The 23,770-nt window shown below is 32.9% G+C and overlaps 2 protein-coding genes and 1 pseudogene across 4 annotated transcripts; all 3 read left to right on the forward strand.

Moving 5' to 3' along the window:
• LOC110646761 (uncharacterized) lies at window positions 1–23,400 on the forward strand. 3 transcript variants are annotated; one of them, XM_058140932.1, is made up of 4 exons: window positions 1–476; window positions 807–1,231; window positions 1,469–1,594; window positions 23,026–23,400. In XM_058140932.1, exons 1-4 carry the CDS (start codon window positions 131–133, stop codon window positions 23,059–23,061), a joined length of 933 nt encoding a protein of 310 aa, XP_057996915.1. In that variant the 5' UTR covers window positions 1–130; the 3' UTR covers window positions 23,062–23,400. The 3 variants fall into 3 exon arrangements, 2 of the variants coding, with proteins under 2 accessions (XP_057996915.1, XP_057996914.1); XM_058140931.1 differs by lacking the exon at window positions 23,026–23,400 and adding an exon at window positions 22,669–22,780; XR_002497783.2 differs by lacking the exons at window positions 1–476; window positions 807–1,231; window positions 1,469–1,594; window positions 23,026–23,400 and adding exons at window positions 20,477–21,220; window positions 22,669–22,790.
• The window catches only part of LOC131168958 (uncharacterized), a 169,791-nt pseudogene that overhangs the window by 57,233 nt on the left and 88,788 nt on the right, over window positions 1–23,770 (forward strand).
• LOC110662619 (uncharacterized) lies at window positions 17,468–18,966 on the forward strand. Its single transcript, XM_021821668.2, has 2 exons — window positions 17,468–18,510; window positions 18,611–18,966. The coding sequence occupies exon 1, from the start codon at window positions 17,506–17,508 to the stop codon at window positions 18,508–18,510; it is 1,005 nt and encodes a 334-aa protein (XP_021677360.2). The 5' UTR covers window positions 17,468–17,505; the 3' UTR covers window positions 18,611–18,966.

Below are 23,770 nucleotides of genomic sequence, written 5' to 3' on the forward strand. Positions count from 1 at the left end.
CTTCGTCTCGATGCGCCAATTGTGAACCTAGCCCTCCATCTGAAAATTCTTCAGACACTTCGAATTGAAGATTAGCCCCAAACCTATCCTTGTTTAAACTTCCTTTATCAAAACCGAATTCGCCGAGGAAATGAGTACAACGATTTACATGTTGTTGCGTCATAGATGTGGGGAAATGGTTTTCTCTATGTTTGAAATCAAGATCCCAAAAGATGAAACAGCGGAACCTCATCATCTCTCTGCGATTCTTGAATTTCCGGAACAAGAATATCCCAGAGGAATGTGCTCCGTCCAGTTGGGGTCTGAATTCTACTTTCTTGGTGGGGAACACGACTTGGAGGATCCCAGGCCTCCTTTTGATCAATGGTTTCCAAAAGATGTGTATATCTTTGACCCTATTGACGGCAAAGGTTCGATGAAAAGGGGTGTGTCTATGAACACCGGAAAATGTGATCCATGTGCAGTTGTGGCTGATGGTAAGATTTTTGTTCTTAGTAGCAGCATTGCTTTTGACTTCACTCTACCTTGTTATAATGAGAAAGGGATGCCCATCGATAATTCTATCAGATTCTTTGAATGCTTTGATCCTGAGAGCGATAAATGGATGGTTCTTGATGATCCGCCAATAGATATTCCGATCTGGTGGCGCTTCTCCTTTGTTGGCGGAAGGTTTATTTTCTTTGTTGGCAGGGATGCAGACGGTTTACGTTACTTTCGGTCTTCAACTGACACCTTAGAATGGACATCCTCGACGAAGGTGGAGAAAGAGAAGATTACCGCTGACGATATGCTCATTTTTACTGCAGCTGGGGAAGATAGCAGCGGCAAATACCTGTATGGATTGCATGGCTTTCGCAACAACCGTATCTTAAGGTTAGGGCCCTTGTCTAATGTAGACCAAAATCCAAGAATGCTCAGCAGCGTCCCAATTAAGACTATATCAATGATGGAAGAAGTCGACTCTTTTCATAAGTTGAATTGTAGCAGTTTTATTTTGCACTTGGGGAATCGGCGTTTCTGTTATCTGCTCACTGGATCTCCTCCTCGTGGTTTTGGATTTCCTGCTACTATTCAAGATGATTACTCCCGCACTGTTAAATTGTTTGTCTTCGAGGAAACCAACTGCAGTGCATCCGAATTTTATCCAAATGTTGTTTATTCTGCTAGTTTTGAGATCAAAACTTCATTCATTAATAGGGGTGATATCATTAGCTGCCATATCCTTAGCCCAGTAAGCTTTTAATTTTGTGTTTTTGTTACTATAAATGATACATCTTTGATTATTTACAACCATCCAACTTGTTACTGTGCTGAAATGGCTTAACCTTACTGTAATTCTTTTCTGATGGGATCATTTTGGTTTTAGCTTATATGAGGAAATTTCCTCTGTTACATCCTTCAGTGCTTCTTTTTTATTCGTGTAGTATTTTTGTTTGGCTTTTGTTGGAATTTGATAATGGTTGTGCAGGGAGAGGAGCATGAGAGCATGAAGAGGAAACAAGAAGATAACTGGAAGCATGAGAGCATGAAGAGGAAACAAGAAGATAACTGGAAGCATGAGAGCATGAAGAGAAACAAGAAGATAACTGACAAAGTAAGATTCGATTATTGTTTGTTTCCTTCTTGCCTTCTCCTTTGTTACGGTTTGAATCCCTAATAAGGCAGTTATAGGTAATTGGGAAAGAAAAGAACTAGGAAGAAAAGAAATAGAGAATTTAGAGAGAGATAATAGCAGAGATAGAGAGAAGAAAGAATTAGAGAGATGAGAACTTCAGTTATCATTTCAAGTGTTCTTTCTACTTATTTATACAGCTTCAGCTAGCTTCAGTTATTCTAACTGAGTAGTCACAACTGTTCTTGTCTAAATGACTCCTCGTAACTACCTCTATAACAGTTCATCCTCTTAACTATTCTCTAGACTTCTTCCTTCTGTACTTTTTCCTCACATATGTAACAATCTTTAGAACCTTCTTGCCCCAAGAAGGGTGCAAAATCTGGAAATTGGGACATGATGAATGAGGCATCCTCCCATGTTACTGAATAGTGAAGCCATTTGATGAGAACTTGTGAGACTGCTCTCGGAGATAATGCTTGACTGCAATAGTTTTTCAGGGGCTACCTGCTGTAGTTCTTCTTGCAACACTGGAAGCTCTATGTTAGGGTTTATGAAACCCTAAGAGAAAGAAATAGGGAAATAGAGGTAAGAATAGAAAGAAGAGAGAATAGAAGAGAGATATTGTATTCTTGCTAATTCTTGGAATGAATTGCAACAAGGTTACAGTTGAAGTATTTATAAACAATAACTGCCTTGTAACTACTTCAGCTGACTATTCTAGCTAACACAACAGAATTAGTTACGCTTCCTGCCAATTACTAACTCCTCAACTCTTCTAGAATTCCTAATCACATCTTATTCTTATATTTCCTCCTATAATATGTAACAATACCCCCTCCTCTGGTATTTTCTTGTCCCCAAGTAAGTGGAACTTCGGGGAACTGGCCTTCAGTAAAGCACTATCCTCCCAGGTGGTGTCTTTTGCCGACAGATTAAGCCATTTTATAAGCCCTTGTTCCACATGCTGGTCCCCTCTCATGATAACTCTAGTCTACAATACCTGCTCAAGAGCCACTTGAATGCGATCATCTTCCATAATAGACCAATCAGTAGCAACAAGAACACCATCTCCAACCTTCTTCTCAAGCATAGACAGATGAAAAAACAGGATGAATAGCAGATGTTTGAGGCAAATCCAGGTGATAAGTCACCTTCCCAACTCTTGCCAAAATTCTGTTTGGCCCATAAAACTTGGCAGGCAGCTCAAGGACTTGTCTTACATCAATTGAAGTTTGCCTGTATAGCTGGAGCTTCAAATAAACCCAATCCCCAATCCCCAACACCAACCTCCCTCCCTGTCCTCCTTTTGTCAGCCTGCTGAGTCATTCTGTGCTAGGCCACTTGTCAATTCTCTTTCAATAGATGATTAAGCTGCTGCCTCTCTTTTAATAACTTCCTTAGAGCCGCTATTGATGAATCAAGTTTCTTCTTCATGAAATGTGGGAGGAGCATACCCATACAATGCATCAAATGGAGTCATTTGAATAGCATCGTGAGAAGATGAATTTCACCACCATTTTGCCGTAGGCAACCAAGACCTCTAATTAGTGGGCTTTAAATGGACCATGCACATCAAATAATTCTCCACACATTGATTAACTCTTTCAGTCTACCCTTCGGATTGAGGATGATAGGTAGAACTAAAATTGAGTTTAACTTCCATGCTCTTAAAAAATTCCTGCCAAAATGAGCTAGAAACACTTTGTCCCTATCAGAAACAATCACTTGAGGAGGACCATGCAATCTAAAAATGTCATCCATGAAAAGTTGAGCAACAGAAATAGCATAAAATGGGTGTGCCAGTGGAAGAAAATGGGTAAACCTGAATCTACACACAACCACCAAAATAGTATAATGCCCCTTTGACTTAGGCAGGCCTTCAATAAAATCTATAGACACCTGTTGCCATGCTTGAGTAGGAATAGGTGGAGGCTGTAACAACCCTGGATACGCACAATGTTCCCCCTTATATATAGCACAAGTGTCACAAGTACCAACTCACTGTGTTACATCACTAAACATTTTAGGCCAAAAATATATATATATATATATATATATATATATATATATATATATAGAGAGAGAGAGAGAGAGAGAGAGAGAGAGAGAGAGAGAGAGAGAGAGAGAGAGATTTCAAATAGGTATCATGGACACTTGAATGACTTTGTACAACTGAACTATGATAGGATTCCGTCAACACATGCCTTAAATTGGTTTTAACTCCCACATACATTTTGCCTCTGTAATATAGAATCCCATTTTTCACCTAATACTGTAGGACGGTAGGCGTGAGGCGAAATATCATCCATTAGAATTATATAAAATGCACCAGGTAATGCTCAGGAAAGATGGTGGAGTCACAATGGTCTCACTTAAGTACCACCTCCTTAGACAGCATTTCCTAGACATGCACTTCATACAATCCTAATAGAATCAAACCATTGGTAAGTACCGTCTTCCCATAACACTACCACGGTACTAAGGATTTATGCCACGAAGGCATAGATAGACATGAGTCGCCATCCGGGTAATAACCGGGACATATTTAGTGTTTCTTCCGAGGGTCATGGATGGGAACTTACTCCCTGCAGAGTTTCTACAACCGTCATTACCATAGCCCAATGTCTAGGTTCGGGATAGTGGGTACGTAAGGGGAAGGTGTTAGGCACCCCTTACGCCTGGTCTAACCTCGTTAATTCGAGTGCCAGTCCTCTACTAATGTTTCTAAAAGTCTTGTTTATTATTCCTTTATTAAACTTCATCCTAAAAAATGCAATTTTAATCCTACACACACCAATAATTCACAAAAGGGTTGTTGTTTACAAACATTTTTTATGCACAAGTAATTCCTATCTATGGGGTTGCTAATTATTTAAATGATATTTACCAGATGACTAAAATTATTTTATTACTGAGAATTTAATTTACAAACAAATTCAATTTCAAATAACCTTACGTTTCTATTTAACCTAATTAATTAATTTTCACCAAGTTACCCTAAGGATAATTGAACTAAGTTAATTATGTACATGCGTAATTTATTCTAATATCACATAAGGCCCAAACAATCACAACCTAATAAAGATTTCTAACATGCAAATTTATTTTACAATTACCAAGTATTAAATTAAATTTATTTTACATGCCAAGGTTAGTTTAATTTACAAACAAGATTAATTTTTATTTACAAAGTATTTATTTAAATTAATTATATGCAAAAGTCAGTTAAATTAAAAACAAGGTTAATTTCAATTTACCAAATAAAAATCCTATTATTACTATAATTTCATACCAATGGTTATTCTAGAAATTTAGAATTACTTGTTAGTAATTGCAGTTGCCATTGGGGCAAGCTACCCTTAAAAAATGGTATTCTCTTCTGGTATGGCAATGATATCCTTGGCTTACTCCCATTTAGCTCCATATGAGTTCCACGTAAATGCTCTCTTTGGTACTTACCTTAGGGCTACTTACCAATTTTTGTTTGTAATAAAAAATAAAAAAACTAAAGAAAATAAAAGAAATAAAGAAAATAAGAAAATATTAATAACAATTTACATTGGATTCTAACTCTATTTTCCTAAAGGGTTAAGATTCCTAATTAGTTACAACTACCTAAGGGTCCACATCTTCTAACATATTCCCAACAGTTCATGACACATCTTGAATTAAAAAAGCACAGAAAAATAGATCAAATATCAATTGGAACCCAAGAAAATACAAGAACATGCATAAACATAAAATTTCCAAATTCTCACAGATTGACAGTAGCAAGAAATTTGATTTTTGAAAAATAGTTAGACAAGCCTAAAAATCATGAAAAAATTACAGAAGACAGCCAAAACATCATACAACATCATAAAATTCATAGATTAAATCAAAACCCTAGCCAAATAATCTACACAAATCGTAAATTTTCCTGATGACAGAATCACACTACTTTTTTGTAAAATTCATAACTTACCAACCATAACAGATATGAATGCGAAACTAATTGGAAAAGATTCACAAGATTCTAAACTTAATTTTAGACGCCAGATTTACACAAAAATATTAAGAAACAAGGGAGATATGAATATAATTTCGTGTAGAATATGAATATAATTTTTATAAATTTTTTACAGATTCAGAAAATAACGAAAAATAATAAAAGTACGAGAGACAGAAAACTGAACATGTGTAGAGTTGTGTATCCTCTCAAATTAAATATGATTACATGATCTATATGAACATATAAAATAAATTAAAAACAAGGAACATAGAATTAAACATTACATGGCATAGATCTTGAAAAGAAAATAAAAGAACCAACCTTTAAGAAATATCGCTAGGAAGAAAGAAGACTAAAAGAATTTTGGCTATTCCTCTCTTTAATTTTTTTTACTTTTTTTTTTAATTTTTTTTTTGTCTTCTCCTCCACCTCTCCTTTTTTTTTTTTTTTTTTTTTTGTCGGTGGGATTTTTATAGGATTTTGGGAGAGGTGTGATAAAGTTTGAAGTCCTAGGGTGATAAAGTTCAGATAACTTAAACAACTAGGATTGCAGAATTTGGGTGAGACTGAGATATGAATGAGGTGTTTCAACCAATGGGAAGAGAGAGGAAGGGGAAGTCACAAATAGGGAGTGAGGAAGAGGTGTGGTAGGGTTTGAAGTCCTAGTGCGATAAGGTTCAGATAACTTAAACAACTAGGATTGAGGAATTTGAGTGAGACTGGGATATGGGTGAGGTGTTCCAACCAATAGGAAGAGAGGAAAAGGGGGTGGCACCAATAGGGAGTGAGGAAGGGAGTGGGGCCAAAAGGGGAGAGAGAGTTTGTATGGGAGAGGGATAGAGAAAAAGATATTTTCTTATTTTAATTTTCAAAAAATAAATTAAATAGGTCTCGTTTAAAATTCCTAACTAGGCTTTTTTTAGGCCCATGGGGCCTAATAAAACTCAATTAGGTCCATTTAAGAACTACCCATATTAAATTTAAACAAAGTAAAATTTTATTTAAATTAAATTAATTTCTCAAAAAAAACATTATTTTTTTTTCAAGATGATGCCACGGAATTAATAATTCTGTTCCATGCCTCTAATTATGTTTTACAATCATATAATTTTTTCATCATTGGGTTCCTCACGGTCTCAATGCACATACTCATAATAAATCACAAAATAAGAGTCTACAAATATGCATAAACAACATCCTTACCCAATGACAGCCTCTTAATTAAATCAGAGGCGCTCTCCCATAAATAGCAATCAACTTTTGCATCCAAGAAAGAATTACCACTGAATACATAGAATAAAAATGGGTACCCACATCAATAGACCTCCTGGATAAAGTGTCTACTACCTTATTTTTAATACCCTTCCTGTATAGTATTTTATAATCCAGTTCCAACAACTTGAGATACTTCTTCGCTGCAGATTATCATTTACAAAAGTGGCATTAATTTTGGAGTGTTCCCCAAAGTGAGAATTGTGATAAAGAGCCAGTAGATGCTCTTTTAAACTCCTATTACTCCCTACATACAGCTTATCCTTATAAAGCAAGAGGCTATTCTTATAAGAGTACCCAGGATGAGCCAACTCATCCATTGAAAGATGAGATATTAATTCTGCAGCTTGAGGATCCCCATCATAATTGTGAGACAACTGAGTCATCCAAGTAAACTGCAAGGAGGCATGAAGAGTGTAATTCAGCATATGCTACTGCTGGTTTTCTAGACAAAGCATCAGCAACTCGTTATCTACACCCTTTCTATACAAAATCTTGTATTGCAGCCCTAATAATTTAGAAACACCCCTTAATTGCAAGTTGATATGCAATATTTGCTCATGAAGTGCTCAATACTCTCATAGTTAGTCTTAATAAAGAATGGACCTTTCTCCAAGTAATGTCTATACTTGGAGACAGCAAAAGTAATGGCCAACAACTCTCTCTCACAGACTGACAAGGCGTTTGTTTTGGGACCAAATGCCATAGAGATATATGCAATGGGATGCCCTTTCTGTTGCAAGACTGCCTCCATCCTAGAACCACTAGCATCTATTTCAAAAGTAAATTGCTTAGAGAAATCAGGAAGTGCTAATACTGGTGCTTGAGACATGATTGTTCTAAGATTATCAAATGCATATTGAGCTGCATCAGTCCACTGGAAAGCATCCTTTTTTAACATATCAATAAGAGGTTTACTGATTATACCATAATTGTGGACAAATTTTCTATAATACCTCCTCAATTCTTTCACTGATTTAGGGGTTGGCCAAGATGTAACAGCCTGAATCTTGGAAGGTTCTATGGCAACTCCCCTTCCAGATGTATTAAGGCCCAAATAATCCATCTCAATTTTGCTGAATGAACACTTGCTGAGTTTGGCATACAATCGTTGTTGTTTCAACACTTCAAAAACTAATTCCAAGTGTTGCAAATGTTGTTCCCATGATGAGCTATATATGAGGATATTATTAAAGAATACTGACGCAAACTTCCTCAAATAGGGCTGAAATATGTGATTCATAAGAGCCTGAAAAGTGGTAGGGGCATTTGTTAGCCCTAAGGGTATAACAGTAAATTCATAATGCCCATGATGCATCCTAAAGGCTGTTTTATGAATATCAAGTGGACTCATCCTGATTTGGTGGTAACCTGCCTTTAAATCAATCTTAGAAAAGATTAAAGCACCATGAAGCTTGTCTAAAGGATCATTAATTGTTGGAATTGGGAACTTGTCTTTAATAGTGAGGTCCTTTAACTTTCTATAGTTAATGCAAAACCTCCAAGAACCATCCTTTTTCATGACAAGAAGTATTGGAGAAGAATAAGGACTGGGGTTGGGTTGTATGACCTCATTTTGTTACATTTCATCCGCCAATTTCTCTATTTCTGCTTTCTGAAAATGAGGGTACCTATAGGGCCTAATATTCACAGGTTATACTGTTGGTACAAAGGGAATAGAATGATTGTGGCTTCTAATTGGTGGCAAGGTCTTTGGATCTTCAAAAATACTCTGCTACTTATTTAATAGATTCTTTAATTCAACTGAATTAGTATCAGGAGTATTTGAAACAACATTACCTATTGCAGTAATTTAAAATGCAGTTGAAGGTGATTGAGACACTTCCACACAGAATAAAGGAGTTTCAAAATCCTTCCCTTGCTTTTGTAAGAGCTGCTGATAACTCAAACAATTCAGTAGCTTGGATTGAAACTCCATGTCACTAACTCGCTGTAATATTATCTCCTTCCCATCCTTCTTGAAACTGATTTTAGAATACTGGAAATCAAATAAAATTGGATTAAAGTGTTTTAAGCCAATCAACTCCAAGGATCATATCAAAATTGCCCATTTCTAATAACCTGAAGTCAAAGCTGAAAGGATATTGATGAATCTTTTAGCTAAATGCAGGCAAATACAAGTACTACCAATTTTTCTACCATCTGCTACCTTAACAAAAATTGCAGTTAGGTATCCAAGAAGCTATGGGTACTTCCACTGTCCACCAGAATTAGGAAAATTCCCTGTTTTGAAACTTGCCAATAACCCTAATAGTTTCAACCCTTTGAATTCCCTCCAAAGCATGAACTGAAAGAGTTATTGCCTTATCATTGTCAGGTACATCTCCCTCCATTGCATCATGTCATTCTTCCGCCTCTTCTTCATTTCCTTGCAATAGGAAAATTTCTCTTTCCTTCTTAGTCACTTGCAAGGACATTAATGTTTTCTGTTTACATTGATGGCCAGGGTTGTATTTTTCTCCACTTAAAGCAGGGCCTGGGTTGCCTAATTGAATTTGGATTAGTGGAATTGATGGAATTAGTCTTAGTGACAGGGTTGATTTACAGAAGATTGACTGGTAGTAGGTAAGGTTTTCTGCACAGAATTTGGTTTTCTGCACAGAATTTGATTATTTTGAATTGGCATTCTGGTCTGTAATAGGAGGTTTAGGAGCATAGGGATAACTTTGAGAACGTTGATTAAATTTATAGGTGAAAGGTGCTGAAGGTGAGAAAGTGTTAGATCTAAAATTAGCTTGGTAGGGTCTAGAGTAAGGAGTAGGTTTCTTGGTAGAATTTATGAGTTGTTCTTGCAATCTTGCAACCTCAATAGCTTGAGAAAGATTAACTAGTTTCATCATTTTAACCATGGGTCAATGTCATTCCTTAATCCACTAATAATGGTCGATCAAAATAATAATAATAAGCTTCCCCTAGGTTAGGCATAAGTCATTCCAATCTGATTCTCCATCTTCAAATCTATCTTGATACTCTTCAAGAGTGCTTTCTTGCCTTAATCTCATAAATTCTTCAACTACATCTCCTAATCCTTCATCCCCAAGCCTGCAACACAATTCCTTCTCAAAATATTCTCTAAGAATGACCTCCATCACCCTTAACCCAATTATGATATGCATCAGCTCTTTCTATCAAGAATAAACTTGCTATTCCCTTCCTCAGGAACCCCATCCATCTCAAAACAATTAGCATATTTCCATAGCCAAGCCCTAGGTTCTTTGCCATTAAAAGTAATCAATTTAACTTCGGGAAAAATTTTGGACATACCTTCCACATCAGTTGCAGATCCAGAGCTATTGTTATCACTGTTCTGAGTTACATTATTGTTCTCCTTTGATGTGGGAAGAATTCCCCTTCCCTCAATAGTGGCAGCAGAGGCACCGACTTCCTTATTGTCACCCTGATGCATTCCTCTGCCTTTGTCAAGTAGATTTCCCCTAATTTTGTATCACAATTCTTCCAGAAGAACATTTCTAGTATCAATTATACCTTGTTGAGCTCCTTTTTGCACACTTTGCTTAATTTCTTCTTTCAATTCCTCCTTATTCCTTCTGGTTTCCTCTTGCAAAGCCTTAATAACTTCCTCCAAATTAGAGATCCTTGATTCCTGAGTAACTGCTCCAGATCTAGTCACCTTCACAGTGTTTCGAATCCAAAAAGAAAGCTAATCCCTCACACAACTTAGCTCTGATATCAAATTGTTATGGACCAGATCTGATACAATCTCTAGATAGAGATTGGTACTTAGAACAGAGAAGAAAGATGAGATGAGAAGAGAACAGACTGGATGAGAAGAGAATAGAAGAGTACAAGAGAGAAATGTATTCTTTTATTGATTCTTGGAATGCCTTACTACATAAGTTCTCTCCTTCATACAAGAGCAGTGTAACTGCATCCTAACAGATTGGCATAATCGCCTACAACAGATTTTGTTGCTAGTAAAGTATCTTTCCCTCCAATTCCTTAACTACCCATGACTAACACTACTTATCATTATTCCTCTTTCTCCCCCTATAGCATGTAAAAGATCATTAGTGAGATGGTCATCTTTATTAATACTTCGAAGATACACATGGAATGTTTTACACAATTTGCTCTAGTAAGTTCGTTCTTATGACGAATCAGAACTAAATTAAAATAATAAATATAAGTTTAGTTCTACATGATTTTGTTCTTACAATAACAATTTTTTTTTCAATGATATTTAGTATGATTTTTTGATTTGATTTAAAATCCTATGAACCATGCACAATCCCTATATTAAATGTTTAATAATTTATAATAATTTTATTTATATATATGTATGTGTGTTAAATTTAATTATTTAAAATAAAATTAAATTAATATTGAGAAAATTAATGCTCAAAAAAGAATATAATTTCATAAAAATATCTGACATATTTTAATATTTAAATTATTATTTTTACTGCTTAATTTTATATATATATATATATATATATATATATATATATATATATATATATATATATATATATATATATATATATTTTGTAACTCAATATTAATAAATAACGGTCTCTAATATATTTTAAATTATAAAAAATTGTGATAAAAAAATATAAATACTGAATAATTATAACTTAAGAATAAATTTTGTTCATCACAAAATTTTTATATCTATTTCGAAAAGAGTTAAAATCTTAACAAAAATAAAAGTTAAAATTCTTTTCCATGCATTATATAAAAATTTATTTATAATAGTATATTATAATATTCAATTTAACATTATAAATAATATAAAAATAAAACTATTTTTTTATATTCACAAATCACTTCTTCATTTATATTTAAAAAAAGCATATAGGAATCTTATAATTCACAAAATTTTTCAAAAATATTTTAAAAAAATATAAAAATGTTATAATTTTACACTTATACCCTTTAAGGCATTTATTTTCTTAGTAAAAGAACTATGATTTAATAATTGCCATGGTAATTTGAATCAAAACCAATGCCAAAGACTCATCAATAAATTGCAATGAAAAATAAAAATACAGAAATGCCCACATATTGAATTAACATGTTAATGAATGATAAATTTATTCATAACATATTTTATCAACTTTGGAATGACTACGAGTCGGGTGCAGGAATCAGTCCCTCTGTACTTATACCATAGAAAATTGGGATAAAGCAAGCTTTCTAACTAGAATTTTTCTTTTTATTTTAATTTATAATTATATAATATAAATTTATTTATTAAAAATATAAATTATAAATTAGGAATGTAAATTTTACGCATAAATACTTTAATACATAAAAAAAGTAATTTTAATAAAAAATAATAATATACTACTATTTGATAGGTTAAAAGAATTCAAGGCAAAGATATTTTTTTTCATTGTTGTCTTGCAAAATATCAAAGCTGTAAAAAATTGATCAAGTCAAATTTAAAAACAATTGTCATTCTATTTTAACTCTACTAATGAGAATCAATGCCTAAAAGTATTGAATAATTAATGATTTTAAAAAATTAAAAATTTGATATATAAATTATTAAAATGCAATTGAATATTAGCAATTAATATTAAGCATTAAAGTAAAAAGTACATAATCAATTTTAATTAATTTAATATTAAGATTTAATTGTTATTCTGTAGTACAAAAGGATAATAAATTAGTTGTAGAAAAAATAAGAAAAAAATAAAAAAATTCTAAAATAATGCATTTTCGTAATATCAAAAAGTTGATATTCAAATTTTCTTATAATTGTGAGATTCACATATATGGATTTATAATTTTTTGTTTATAAAATAATATTTTAATTGTAAGAATTTCAATTTTGATTATTGAATAAATTTATAACTAAATTCTAAAATTAAGACATTGTTAAAATAAAATTATTTAAATATAATTAAAAAAATTCATATAGATTTATTTATTTATTTTTATTAAATAGAATAATAAGTTTTAAAATGTTAATTTTTCTCTAAATTTTGTTTGTTAAAAAAGACTTAACTATTGGAGAGGGCCGTCCATTAGGCCTGAATAGTATTTAGTTTAAATTGATAAATCGAATCGAATCTCGCCATTGCACTTTAATCGATGGTTTTTCAGTCCTAACGATTTAGTTCGATTAATAATTTTTAATAAATTCAGTTTTCAATTCGATTTTCTTGCCCATTATAACCGAACAACAGATTAGGTAGACTAATGGCTGCATTTTAAGGTTCGTGGGCCTTTTGTATCGTTTAATCCTACAGGTTCAGCCATTTAGGCCTTCCTATCTCTTTCTTAGTTTCTGCTGATTGTTATCTCCATTCTATTCTGTTCTCCTTGGTGCTACTGTCACTTCACTCCCATTACCTTTCTTTCTTCTCCTCTCTTTTTCTCCCACTCGCTAGTCCCACTCGCTAGTCCCACTCGCCTCGCCTCTCTTCTTCCTCTCTTTCTAGTGCGTTTATTATCCCTTGGAAGGCCATTCGAAGGTTACACCTCCTGAGTGCTGGTGAGTGAGCTCCCATTCCCATTTTTCTATACTCTATTGTTGATTTTCTTCATCTATTTTTGTACAAATGGGTTATTGTTTGAATAGATTGTGCCTTCATCCAATGTAGATTTTAATATGACCTCTCCAATTAAGATAGTTTTTGTTTGAGGTTTGAGAGACTTTACTGGTTTGATGGTTTTTACTTATTAGTTTGATGTGGTCCTGTTCATACTTTATTTCATTTGTAGAATATTCCTAAATGAGGCTGGGCATAAATGTTTAGATGGTTCCCTTTATTTTATTTTTATCAATTAGATTAGCCATTTTTGTGATGTTGTCATGTTGGATTAGTAATTTTTGTGATACTATGATGGCGGACTAGTCATTTTTTGATGCTGTGATGCTGGTTTATCTTTATGAACTTTTATTTATGGATTTTAATTCATTATGGTTATAGACTTCTATGTAATATTGTGTTGTGTGGAGTTTTATGTAGTAAACTGGTAATGTGTAGTGTTTTAATCTTATGGACTTTTATGTAGTTTAAAGTTATAATATTATGGAATGTGCACTCTCATTTAGTATTGATTTATAATTTTACAGATTTTGGATGAATTTATAATTTTATGGATTTTGATGTATTATTTATATTTATTTCTTAGGAGTAAACTGATTTTTATGTAATTTTGTAAAGATTTTTAGTTTATGGCAACTGAACTGAACCGAACCGAACCGTCTATTTTCTGTTTGGTCTGGTTATTCTTTGAAGGTCGGTTTGGTTTGGTCTATTTTTTTCATCGATTCGGTTATTCAGTTTTTCTAGTTTGTTTCGATTTGGAACCGAACCGATCGAGTGCCCCCCCCTAGAAAACAAGTTTGATACTAGCTTAATAGGTAGTCAGTTATAGCTAGCATAAAATGTCTCCAAGCATATCAACGGTTAAGAAAAGAAAAGTAAATTTACTTTGTTTGAGTGCAAGTGGAAGGCACCTACGCTCGCTTGAGAATCTTCTCTTCCATAATCAGACCCATTTTCTTGAGTAATTATATAGTAATTCAGTGATTTCATGTAGGATGCGTCGATAGAATGGCAAACTACTGATAAGTTAACATGTAGATAAATTTAGTTATAACAAAAAAAAAAAACTGTTTGGTAGTTATTTATTTTGGGGTCCACCACTTATTTTATTTGTAGATTTATTCATGTGTCTAAATTTTATTTGCTTGTCATTCCATATATGATTGACTATATGGAATCACCATTTTATTATATAATTTTTCTATTTTCTTAGCATTTTCTCCTTTTCAAGCGACTATTACAGTTCATCCCTCACTCTTAATAATAATAATAATAATAATAATAATAATAATAATAATATTTAATTCGGGTTATACTAAACCTCCTCAAAGCCTTCTTAAAAGAACGAATTTTCCTAGCATTTTCTCTTTTTCTAGTAAGTGTCACAACTCATCCCTCAATTTTAGCATCGGGTGATTCCTAGGAGCACCTACTAAGACAGAACCCAAGACTCATAGGCACATCACCATTACAGCTTATAGGGGTGGCCATGGTCCAGTTTCGAACCGGAACCGGTTCGGTCAAAACCCGATCGAAACCAGTCAAAATCAGAACCGGCTTTGAACCGGACCGAAACCGTCATTCTACGGTTTGGTTCAGGTTCATATTTGTTAGAAATCGTGAACCGGCAGTTCCGAACCGGATTGAACTGACTATTCCGAACTGGACTAAACCGGTGATTTAAATACAAAAAAATTCAATAAATACCTCACTCTACTCCTAATTCATTTATATATATATATATATATATATATATATATATATATATATATATATATATATATCATTAATTCTCAACACAATTATTCTCTACGCTCTCTTTAATTCTTAATACTCTTTCAATTTCTGTCAAATTTTCTAAATAATTATTTTCTACACTCCTTTTAATTCTCAGTACTTTTACAATTCCCCTACTTTATTGTTTTATATGCTCACTGAAATTTTTAATACTATCTCAATTACTCTATTATTATTTTGTATCTTGAATAAAATTTTCAGTACCCTCTATTTTATTTTTTTTTTCTTTTATACTTTTTTAATTATCAATTATCATATAATTTTTTAAAAAATGGAAAGTAATACTCAACTCAACTAAGCTTTTATCTCAAAAATTTATTGGGGTCGGCTATATGGATTCTCTTTCTCCACTCTAAATGATTTTGGGTTAAATTCTCGGAAATGTGTAATGCTTTTAGGTCATATTGTACTACTCTCCTCCAAGTCAGTTTAGGTCTACCTCTTCTTTTCTTTCTATCCTCTAACCCAATGTGCTCTACTTGTCTAACTGGAGCTTTCGTATGACTACGCTTCACATGACCAAACCACCTTAATCTCTATTCTCTCAACTTATAATTGGAAATTTTGATTCCCCTAAATCCTAAAGGAATATATAGGCAAAATTAAGTTCATGCACCTTTTTCTAATTTTTTTTACAAAAAATTAATTTCATCTCTAATTTTTTAATAAGCTCAAGTCTTTGCTTATTAAATTTTTCTTAAAAATAAGTCATTTTCATTCTTTTTTTTCTTATTTTATTTTGATTGAAAGATGTCTAAGAAAAATTAAAATATTTTTACAAATATAACTTAAATTCTAAATCAATAAAATTTTCCTGTAATTTTTTCCTTTAAGATGCTCTAAATTGCCCCTAAACCACTTTCAAACCGTCTTTCAAACCGTCTTGAATCGTTATTTTTTGAACCTTCCTTTAAACCGTTTTAAACCGGGGCTCAAACCGGAACCGGTGGTTCAGGAACTGTCTTCCAAACTGTTCCATGACGGTTTGGTTCAGGTTCATGATTATATTGAACCTGAACCGGCGGTTCCTGAACCGTGGGCACCCCTAACAGCTTAGACCTACCCTAGTGCCTACCCATCTTTAACCTCAATCACTCTTTCTCTTGCAAGTCATAGCCCCTGCCCCTGCATCATCATTCTTTTCTTTGATTTCTACCTATTTCATCTACTGAACTCAACCTATGCATTATCTTTCTTTTCTTTGATTTCTACCCATTTCATTTACTATATTCCCACCCATTCCTTTCTCCTTGCTCACGCAGCAATCTTCGCTTAGTCGAAATAGCAGACCCGACTTGCCTGCTAGTTCTTCTTGGTTTTGACTTCACCACAGCAGTTATTTTGTCAATTTCAAGTCACATGACGTTCTCCCCATTTGCTTTTTTGGCTAGACTCATTAATGCTGGTAGGTAACCTCAGCTAGTGTTGATTTTCATCATTCTAGTGCCTCGTTGAAAGTCCATGCCCTTTTGCAATCCATTCTGTATCCATATGTTGTGCCAGGATAGGTGAAGGTATAATTTCTTGTTTAAATACCATTGCAAATAAATGCTTGTGGGTTGTTGTATAGCCTTAAAAATGAATTTTTGAATATCCATTTGTTGAATTTTAATTGCTGGCTGAGAGATGGTACCTTGTTTTTTATTGTTATGTCCTGCTGTTGAATGCTGGAAATAATTTTTGCAAATCTTTAGTTTGATTTGTCTTGAACACTAATAGTTATTGATGTTTTTGGACAGACCCTATATCATTCCATACATAGAAGTGGTTAATAGTTTGATGGAGCAAAATATATAATTAGATGGTTTGATAGCTTGTGCTTATGATTTGTGGCCCTATATATTAAAGATACTTGTTTAGTTATTATATGCTTATTTTCAAATCGGATGTTTAGTTTATAAATGGGAAGGATCCATTTGCGCTTTAAGGCTTCTGACTGTTATTTTTTTTTTCTTTCTTAACCTAAAAGTTGTTGAATTTGGGGAAATGATTGTTTTGTATATGCATAAAACATGCATCCTCCCATGTCTCATATAATGTTTTTACTATATATTTTTAAGATCTTCCTTTCATAATTGCTGGGATGTTTTGATAGTTTGAAATGAATATGGGTAGTGATTTCTTGTTTCATTGAGTTGGGGCTTTTTCAATGTGTTAGATCACTTTTTCTAGATTAATATCTAACTAGTGAGTTGTTTATTTTATTGAAAAATAACAGCTTGAAATTAAAATTAATTTAAATTGAATTGCTATAACAGGTTTTCTTTAATTTTCCTCAGGTCATGACTACTCAAAGGAAGAATATATGTGTAAATGAGTCATATGATTATAATCTTGAAGAATGGTTGATTAAACACAACACTGATGCTAGGTGGTCAAGCAAGTACCGCACATGGAATTTGGATCCTACTAAAAGTAACAACAAGGTAGCATCTATCAATTGGAACTCAGAATGGCCCACATTAGATACGGTGCAATTAGTGCAGGGCGTGATAATAGCTGTCATAGAATTTCATGATGAGAATGGGATTCATGGTTATCTTCATAATCATAAGAACTTTTTGTTGAAATTTGGAATGAAGTGCTATCTAGGTGCGCATGTGAGGGACATCGTTAAAGTTTTTATCGTGCATGATGATAAGTCAGAGAAGAAAAATAGTGATTTGAAAGAGAAATCCAAAGATGCTGATATGACCGAGTTGGCTAGCATAATTTGTCATACCATACTTGGTAAAGAGATGAAAGAGTTACCTTCTGATTGGATTAACCTAATTGACAGCATTAATATGTTACACATGACTGATAGAAATAAAAATGTTATTTCAATGGAATTCGTGAAGAATCATCCAGCATTGTGGCCATGGCAAATGAGATTTATGTTTTACGAGGAATGTTGGGTTCGAGCTAAACATGCAACGACTGATGTGCACACATTTAATAGAAAAAGCGATTTCATCCACAATTGGGTTGGAAATGTTGTAGTCGGTATTAAATTTGTTGATTGGTCTTCTAATATTCCTATCGATACACCGATGCGACGACTTTTTAATGATATGTGTGGGCGGTCTAGATTAAGAACTAATAATGGCTATGATCTCCTTCACTTTCTCAGGGCTTTTCATCATCACTACTGTGATCAAGATAAGTCACGAAATCCTATTATACATCAAACTGATGGCAAGGATTATACGAAGGAAGAATTTATCGAAATTGTAACAACACAGTGTTTTCCATTGTTTTTGGTGACCATATACAAAACATTATGCATAGATAATTTATTTTTTTAGGTATGTGCTTCTAGAATTTTATAAGCTATTATTTCTTTAAGTAATTAAAATTTATTATATTAATATATCTTTTTGTGCAATTTCCTTTTATTTGGTGTAGGAAGTGTAGGGGGAGACAACAATTTTTCCATTGCAGGAAGTGTGAAGTGTGAGAATAGGAAGAAGGCCCTCAACTAAAGCAAATTCATGTATATCAGATGGAGTCTACATTGAAGGATCTAGAACATACTTCAAATTTAGTTAGGTAATTTTTAGTAACTAGTTTTCAATTTTTAGCTAGTTTTGGTTGGTTAGGCTGTTAAAAAAGTCAACATTGGTTGGCTTTCAACTAGCTAGTTATTATTTTTCCACTTATTTTCTTCATTCCACCCTCAATTGTATACAAGAGAGAACAATTATTGTGATTGAATTGAATGAAAACTTGCAGTTATCCACCAAGTGGAGGCCTTTCTATCATTGTTTTCTTCTTCTCAGTAAGCTAATATTGTTGCAATGATTTATGGGTAGATATGTGGAATTCTTATCTCTACTTTTAGATTTGGTTATCAAGATTCAATTATGTAATTCTGGCTTAAATTGGTTACTACTGCAGATAAAGCAGTTGATTGGCTTAAACGATTTAATGCCACATTATTTGATTTATAATATTCTAAAAACAGTTTCAAGAAGGATGGGAAGGAGATAATATTGCAGGGAGTTAGTGATATGGGGTCTCAATCCAAGCTACTAAATTGTTTGAGTTATCATCAGCTATTACAGAAGCAAAGGAAGAATTTTCAAACTCCTTTATTATGTGTGCAAGTGTCATAGTCACCTTCAACTACATTTTCAATTATTGCAGTAGGTAATGTTGTTTCAAGTACTCCTGATACTAATTTAGTTGAATTGTAGAATCTATTAAATAAGTATTAGTGTATTTTTGAAGATCCAAAGACCTTGCCACCATTTAGAACTCACAATCATTCTATTCCCTTGGTACAAACAACAGAACTTGTGAATATTAGGCCCTATAGGTATCCTCATTTTCAGAAACAGAAATAGAGAAATTGGTGGATGAAATGTTACAAAATGAGTTCATATAACCCAACACCAATCCTTATTTTTCTGCAGTAAATCTTGTCAAGAAAAAGGATGGTTCTTGGATGTTTATTATTATTATATTTTATTTTTTACCAGCTTTGGATTTTTGTCTAGCTTAGCTGTATCTATGTGAGTGTGACGTTTTGTTTTTGTGACCTCTTAATCAATATATCTTAGTTCTATATGGTTACTCCAGTTAGGTGCTCTAGCAGAATCACAAACCATGTCACTTCTCCATGATACAAATGGATTAGAAGTTGGAATAAGTGATGCTATGTACTCCTTATTGTGCAGGGCAGTGCTTGTTTTATTGTCGTTGAATCACTATATAGGTTGCTGACTTAGTTTAAGATCATTAGTTGTGTGAGCATCTTTTCAATTAGAGTGACTCTACTCAGTTTTAGTAGCTTTCTGTTATTAATGTAGCTTTGACTACTATTCACTTCAAACTCAATTAAAGGCACTTGACTATTGTCACTTACTCTGCACTAGCATTCTTTTGCATGGAATTGTTTTATAGTGTGAATTCCAGTATCAATTCAGAGTTTGTAGCTTTCTGTTCCTTATTCATACTAAAAAGATAGAATATGCCAACACTATTGCGTAGTGGACTTTAGGTAACAGACTGTTAGCAACAAAACAATTGTAAAATTGTTGGGATAAATTTTGACAACTGTTCCTGAAGTTATCTAGTTGTAACATTACATTTCCTAACTTAAAAATGTAACATAAAACCCCATCATCTTTCAAATTTTGCACAGTAAAATCCTTCTAACCTCCAATTACCAGTTTTTCAATTAGACGCTGACTTGGATAGTTTCAGCATGGAGCTTAGTCAGTATTTTTCTTTTATCTGTCAAGCCATGTGTGAATTGAATCCTTTCTTTCTATAGACAGAATAATTTTTCATGTGTAAAGAGAATAATTTTACACTTTGCATAAGTGAGAAGAGAGAAATGTTGACTAAGTGCTATGCAGGAGCTATTTACATCAGTTTCTAACTGAAAAATCAGTAATTGAAAGTTAGAGGAATTTTACTGTGTAAAATTTGAAAGTTTAGGGGGTTTTATGTTACATTTTAAAGTTAAAGGACTGTAGTGTTACAACTATATAAGTTCAGGGACAATTGTTGAAATTTATCCAAATTGTTGCCATTGAATATACGTGGCAACAGTTTAGTAGCAGTTCAAAACCATTACAAACAAATTAAGAAAAGGTATTAACATTTATTTAAACCACTATTCAAACTTCTACAATTCTACGAAGTAGACAGTGAATTGCCAAAACTGCTGCACTAAACAAGAAATGACAGTAATTTGAAGTGGTGCTTCATGCCCTAAACTAGCATTGTTTGTGAATTTCTTTACCTTCAGTCCGTCTCATAACGAACCTAGTGGTTTTAGGCTGCACGTGCGCCAACTCACCTTCATTGGTAGCACTACGGATAAGCAAGGCAACTTGATTTCAATCTATGTTGGTATTTGTTAGGGTATGGTTCTGGAATTTTTCTGATGCAGACTAGGCTTATACCAAAGATGTGGAGACGTCTCTAAGATATGGAGGAGATTGCAAAGCTCTGAGAATCCATGCCAAGGAGAAATTCCCTCTCGGTTCTAAAACTCACTTGCAGGTGATTTAATCATTCCTTGTTATGCTTGTTCTGTAAATTTGCTTCTGATTCACCTACATATTCTTAATTAAATGTTTGATTTTGAGGTTTAACATCTAATTAACTTTATTATTAGTACAATGATAGAAGCGTCTTATCATTTTAGGCAAAAGTTTTTGCTATTTGTCTATGTTTTTCTTCTTGATATTATGATTCATGTAATTACTTTCATGTCTGGCCTTCTTTATTTTTTTTGGGATCTTTTTGAATTGTTCTTTCTGGATTCAGTCATATTTGAGGTTGTGATTAATAAGATTAGTTATTGATAACGATATAAGTATTTTATTGCTATTTTGATTTTTATAGAATTTCTCATTCCACTAGTTCAGAAAAAAAAAAAAAAATCTCATTTCACTATTTTGTGCAGTTTGTGCCTTTTGATCTTAGAAAGAGGCTTGATTCAGGCAATTCCCGTTTTTCTTAATGCATTTACTGTGAACCCTTTAGCCCAAATTAAAGCAACTTTGGCCTCAAAGCTTTTCTTGTCAAAACTTTCATTTGTTATGTACTTATTGTGAGAAGATAGCATAATGGTAAAGATCAGGATTTGTCAAATTCTCACTTCTAGGAAACTTTCTCTTCTCTGGGGGAAGGAGATAGTATTCTATTGTTAGGCGCATAGAAAAGCAATGGATTCCATTGGGAACCATTTTGGCAGATAGCTGACTTAAGAATGTGCTCTATATTTTTAAGCTCCTAACTTGGTCATCTGCTGTTTGAGGCATCGGTCTGATCTTTATGATTAGAGTGAAAATTATATATTTGTTGACTTTAGGTTAACTTTGGATTTTATTTCTCAATTTCCTTGAATTGGTTTTCCTTGTTGAGCAAAAATTGAAGTATAAGAGGGGATAGTTGAGAAATTTCAATAAAATTAATATAAACCTGTCCATTATATATAATAGGTATTTGTTTTGATATTTTTTTGGTTGGAACGTATAGAATCAATGATGAGTTTTCTTGATTATCTAGATAATTTTTATTTTGCACTCAACCTGTTTGTGTGGATGTCCAAGTGAATAATGGTATCATAATTTGAGACTTTTACCTATCTCTGTTTTCATGTGTTATCATTTCTTATATAATAAAAAAATACTTTAAATTTATGAATGCTATTCATGCTCAATAATCTTTTTACATTTAGAATGTAAGGATTTTGATTTATATTCAATTTAGACTTTTTTCCCTAGCTCATTCTATCTTGAGACTTGAGAGTACCAATTATTTGATGACTATTGGTTGATTCGGAGGTTTTGGAAGTTAAAGTTAACTGTGTGTCTCTATGCATTTATTATAAAGAAAATTTTACTCTGGGTAAAATAAGTTGTTCTTGATAACATGAAGCTCTCTGCTCTGCTCTTTACTTTTAAAAGTATAATAGCTTGAACAAAAGTGTTTAAATATTTCAGTTAGCAGGTTATCTAGCCTGGCATGATGGGTGGAAGTGCAATAGATGATGAATGGGAGCTTACTTCAGCATCCAATGGGGTTCGCACTTTGGCCTTAGTTGGGGTTATCTGTTTTAATGCGTTATCATTTACAAAAAAATCACTTTAAATTTATGAATACTTACTATTATTCATTCACAGTAGTCTTTTTCAATTTAGAGTATGAGAACTTTGATTTATATTCGATTTTAGACTTTTTTCCCCTAGGTCACTTTATCTTTAGAGTCCCAATTAATTTTAGAGCTGGGAAAAGTATTCCTCTTGATTATATTATATAACATTAGTCATTCTCTTGATTGTATTTCTCTAAATGTGTAGGTGGACTGGTTGAAAAAGTTTCCTACCTTATGTTGATTGGGTAATTGGATGATAAGTAAAATATCATAAGTTCTTGGATAGATGGTTAATTTTAAGATAATTTGGTCATGTGTTTTGAAGATGATAACGCGTATAATGTTTTCATGATGTGGTTTGGAAGGATTTTTTAAAGGGCGTCAGGGTCCTTCTCTTGGAGGAGGATACAAGTTATGTTGCAGAAATAAAATCAAAACTTGAAGCAATGGATTATATTGGTTAGAGATCGTGATTTCCCCTTTTGTTCTTCACCATTTGTGTACTTCTTTTATTTTTGTTCTGATTTAGAAATTTTTATTGCATTGTTAACTTTGTTGGCTATAGAGTCTCATCTCTTTAGTTTTTCACTGTTTAGTTCTTTATATTAATTGGGTATATGTCATGGACTGCTCAAATGAATCTTAAAGATGTGTTTTTCTAAGATGATAAATAAAAAGATTTAAAAAAAAAAAACAACAACAACAACAAGAACTTCTCTAATATAAATAGGATGTTTTCATATGGAACAAAAATAACAAATTGATCTTAGATATTCTCTGTATGAAATTAGAATACAAGAATTTCTGGTAAAACCAATAAAATGATATTAAAAATGCATCATAAGATCTCAATGCAATAATTATGGTTTTCTTCTTTAATAGTTTTTGTTTCTTAGTCTTGTACAGGTAATGACTTAAATCAAAACACAACTTCAATGTATGGTGATCTC

This window comes from Hevea brasiliensis, chromosome 18 (assembly GCF_030052815.1).
Source record: "Hevea brasiliensis isolate MT/VB/25A 57/8 chromosome 18, ASM3005281v1, whole genome shotgun sequence".
In the NCBI taxonomy this organism is placed as follows: Eukaryota; Viridiplantae; Streptophyta; class Magnoliopsida; order Malpighiales; family Euphorbiaceae; genus Hevea; species Hevea brasiliensis.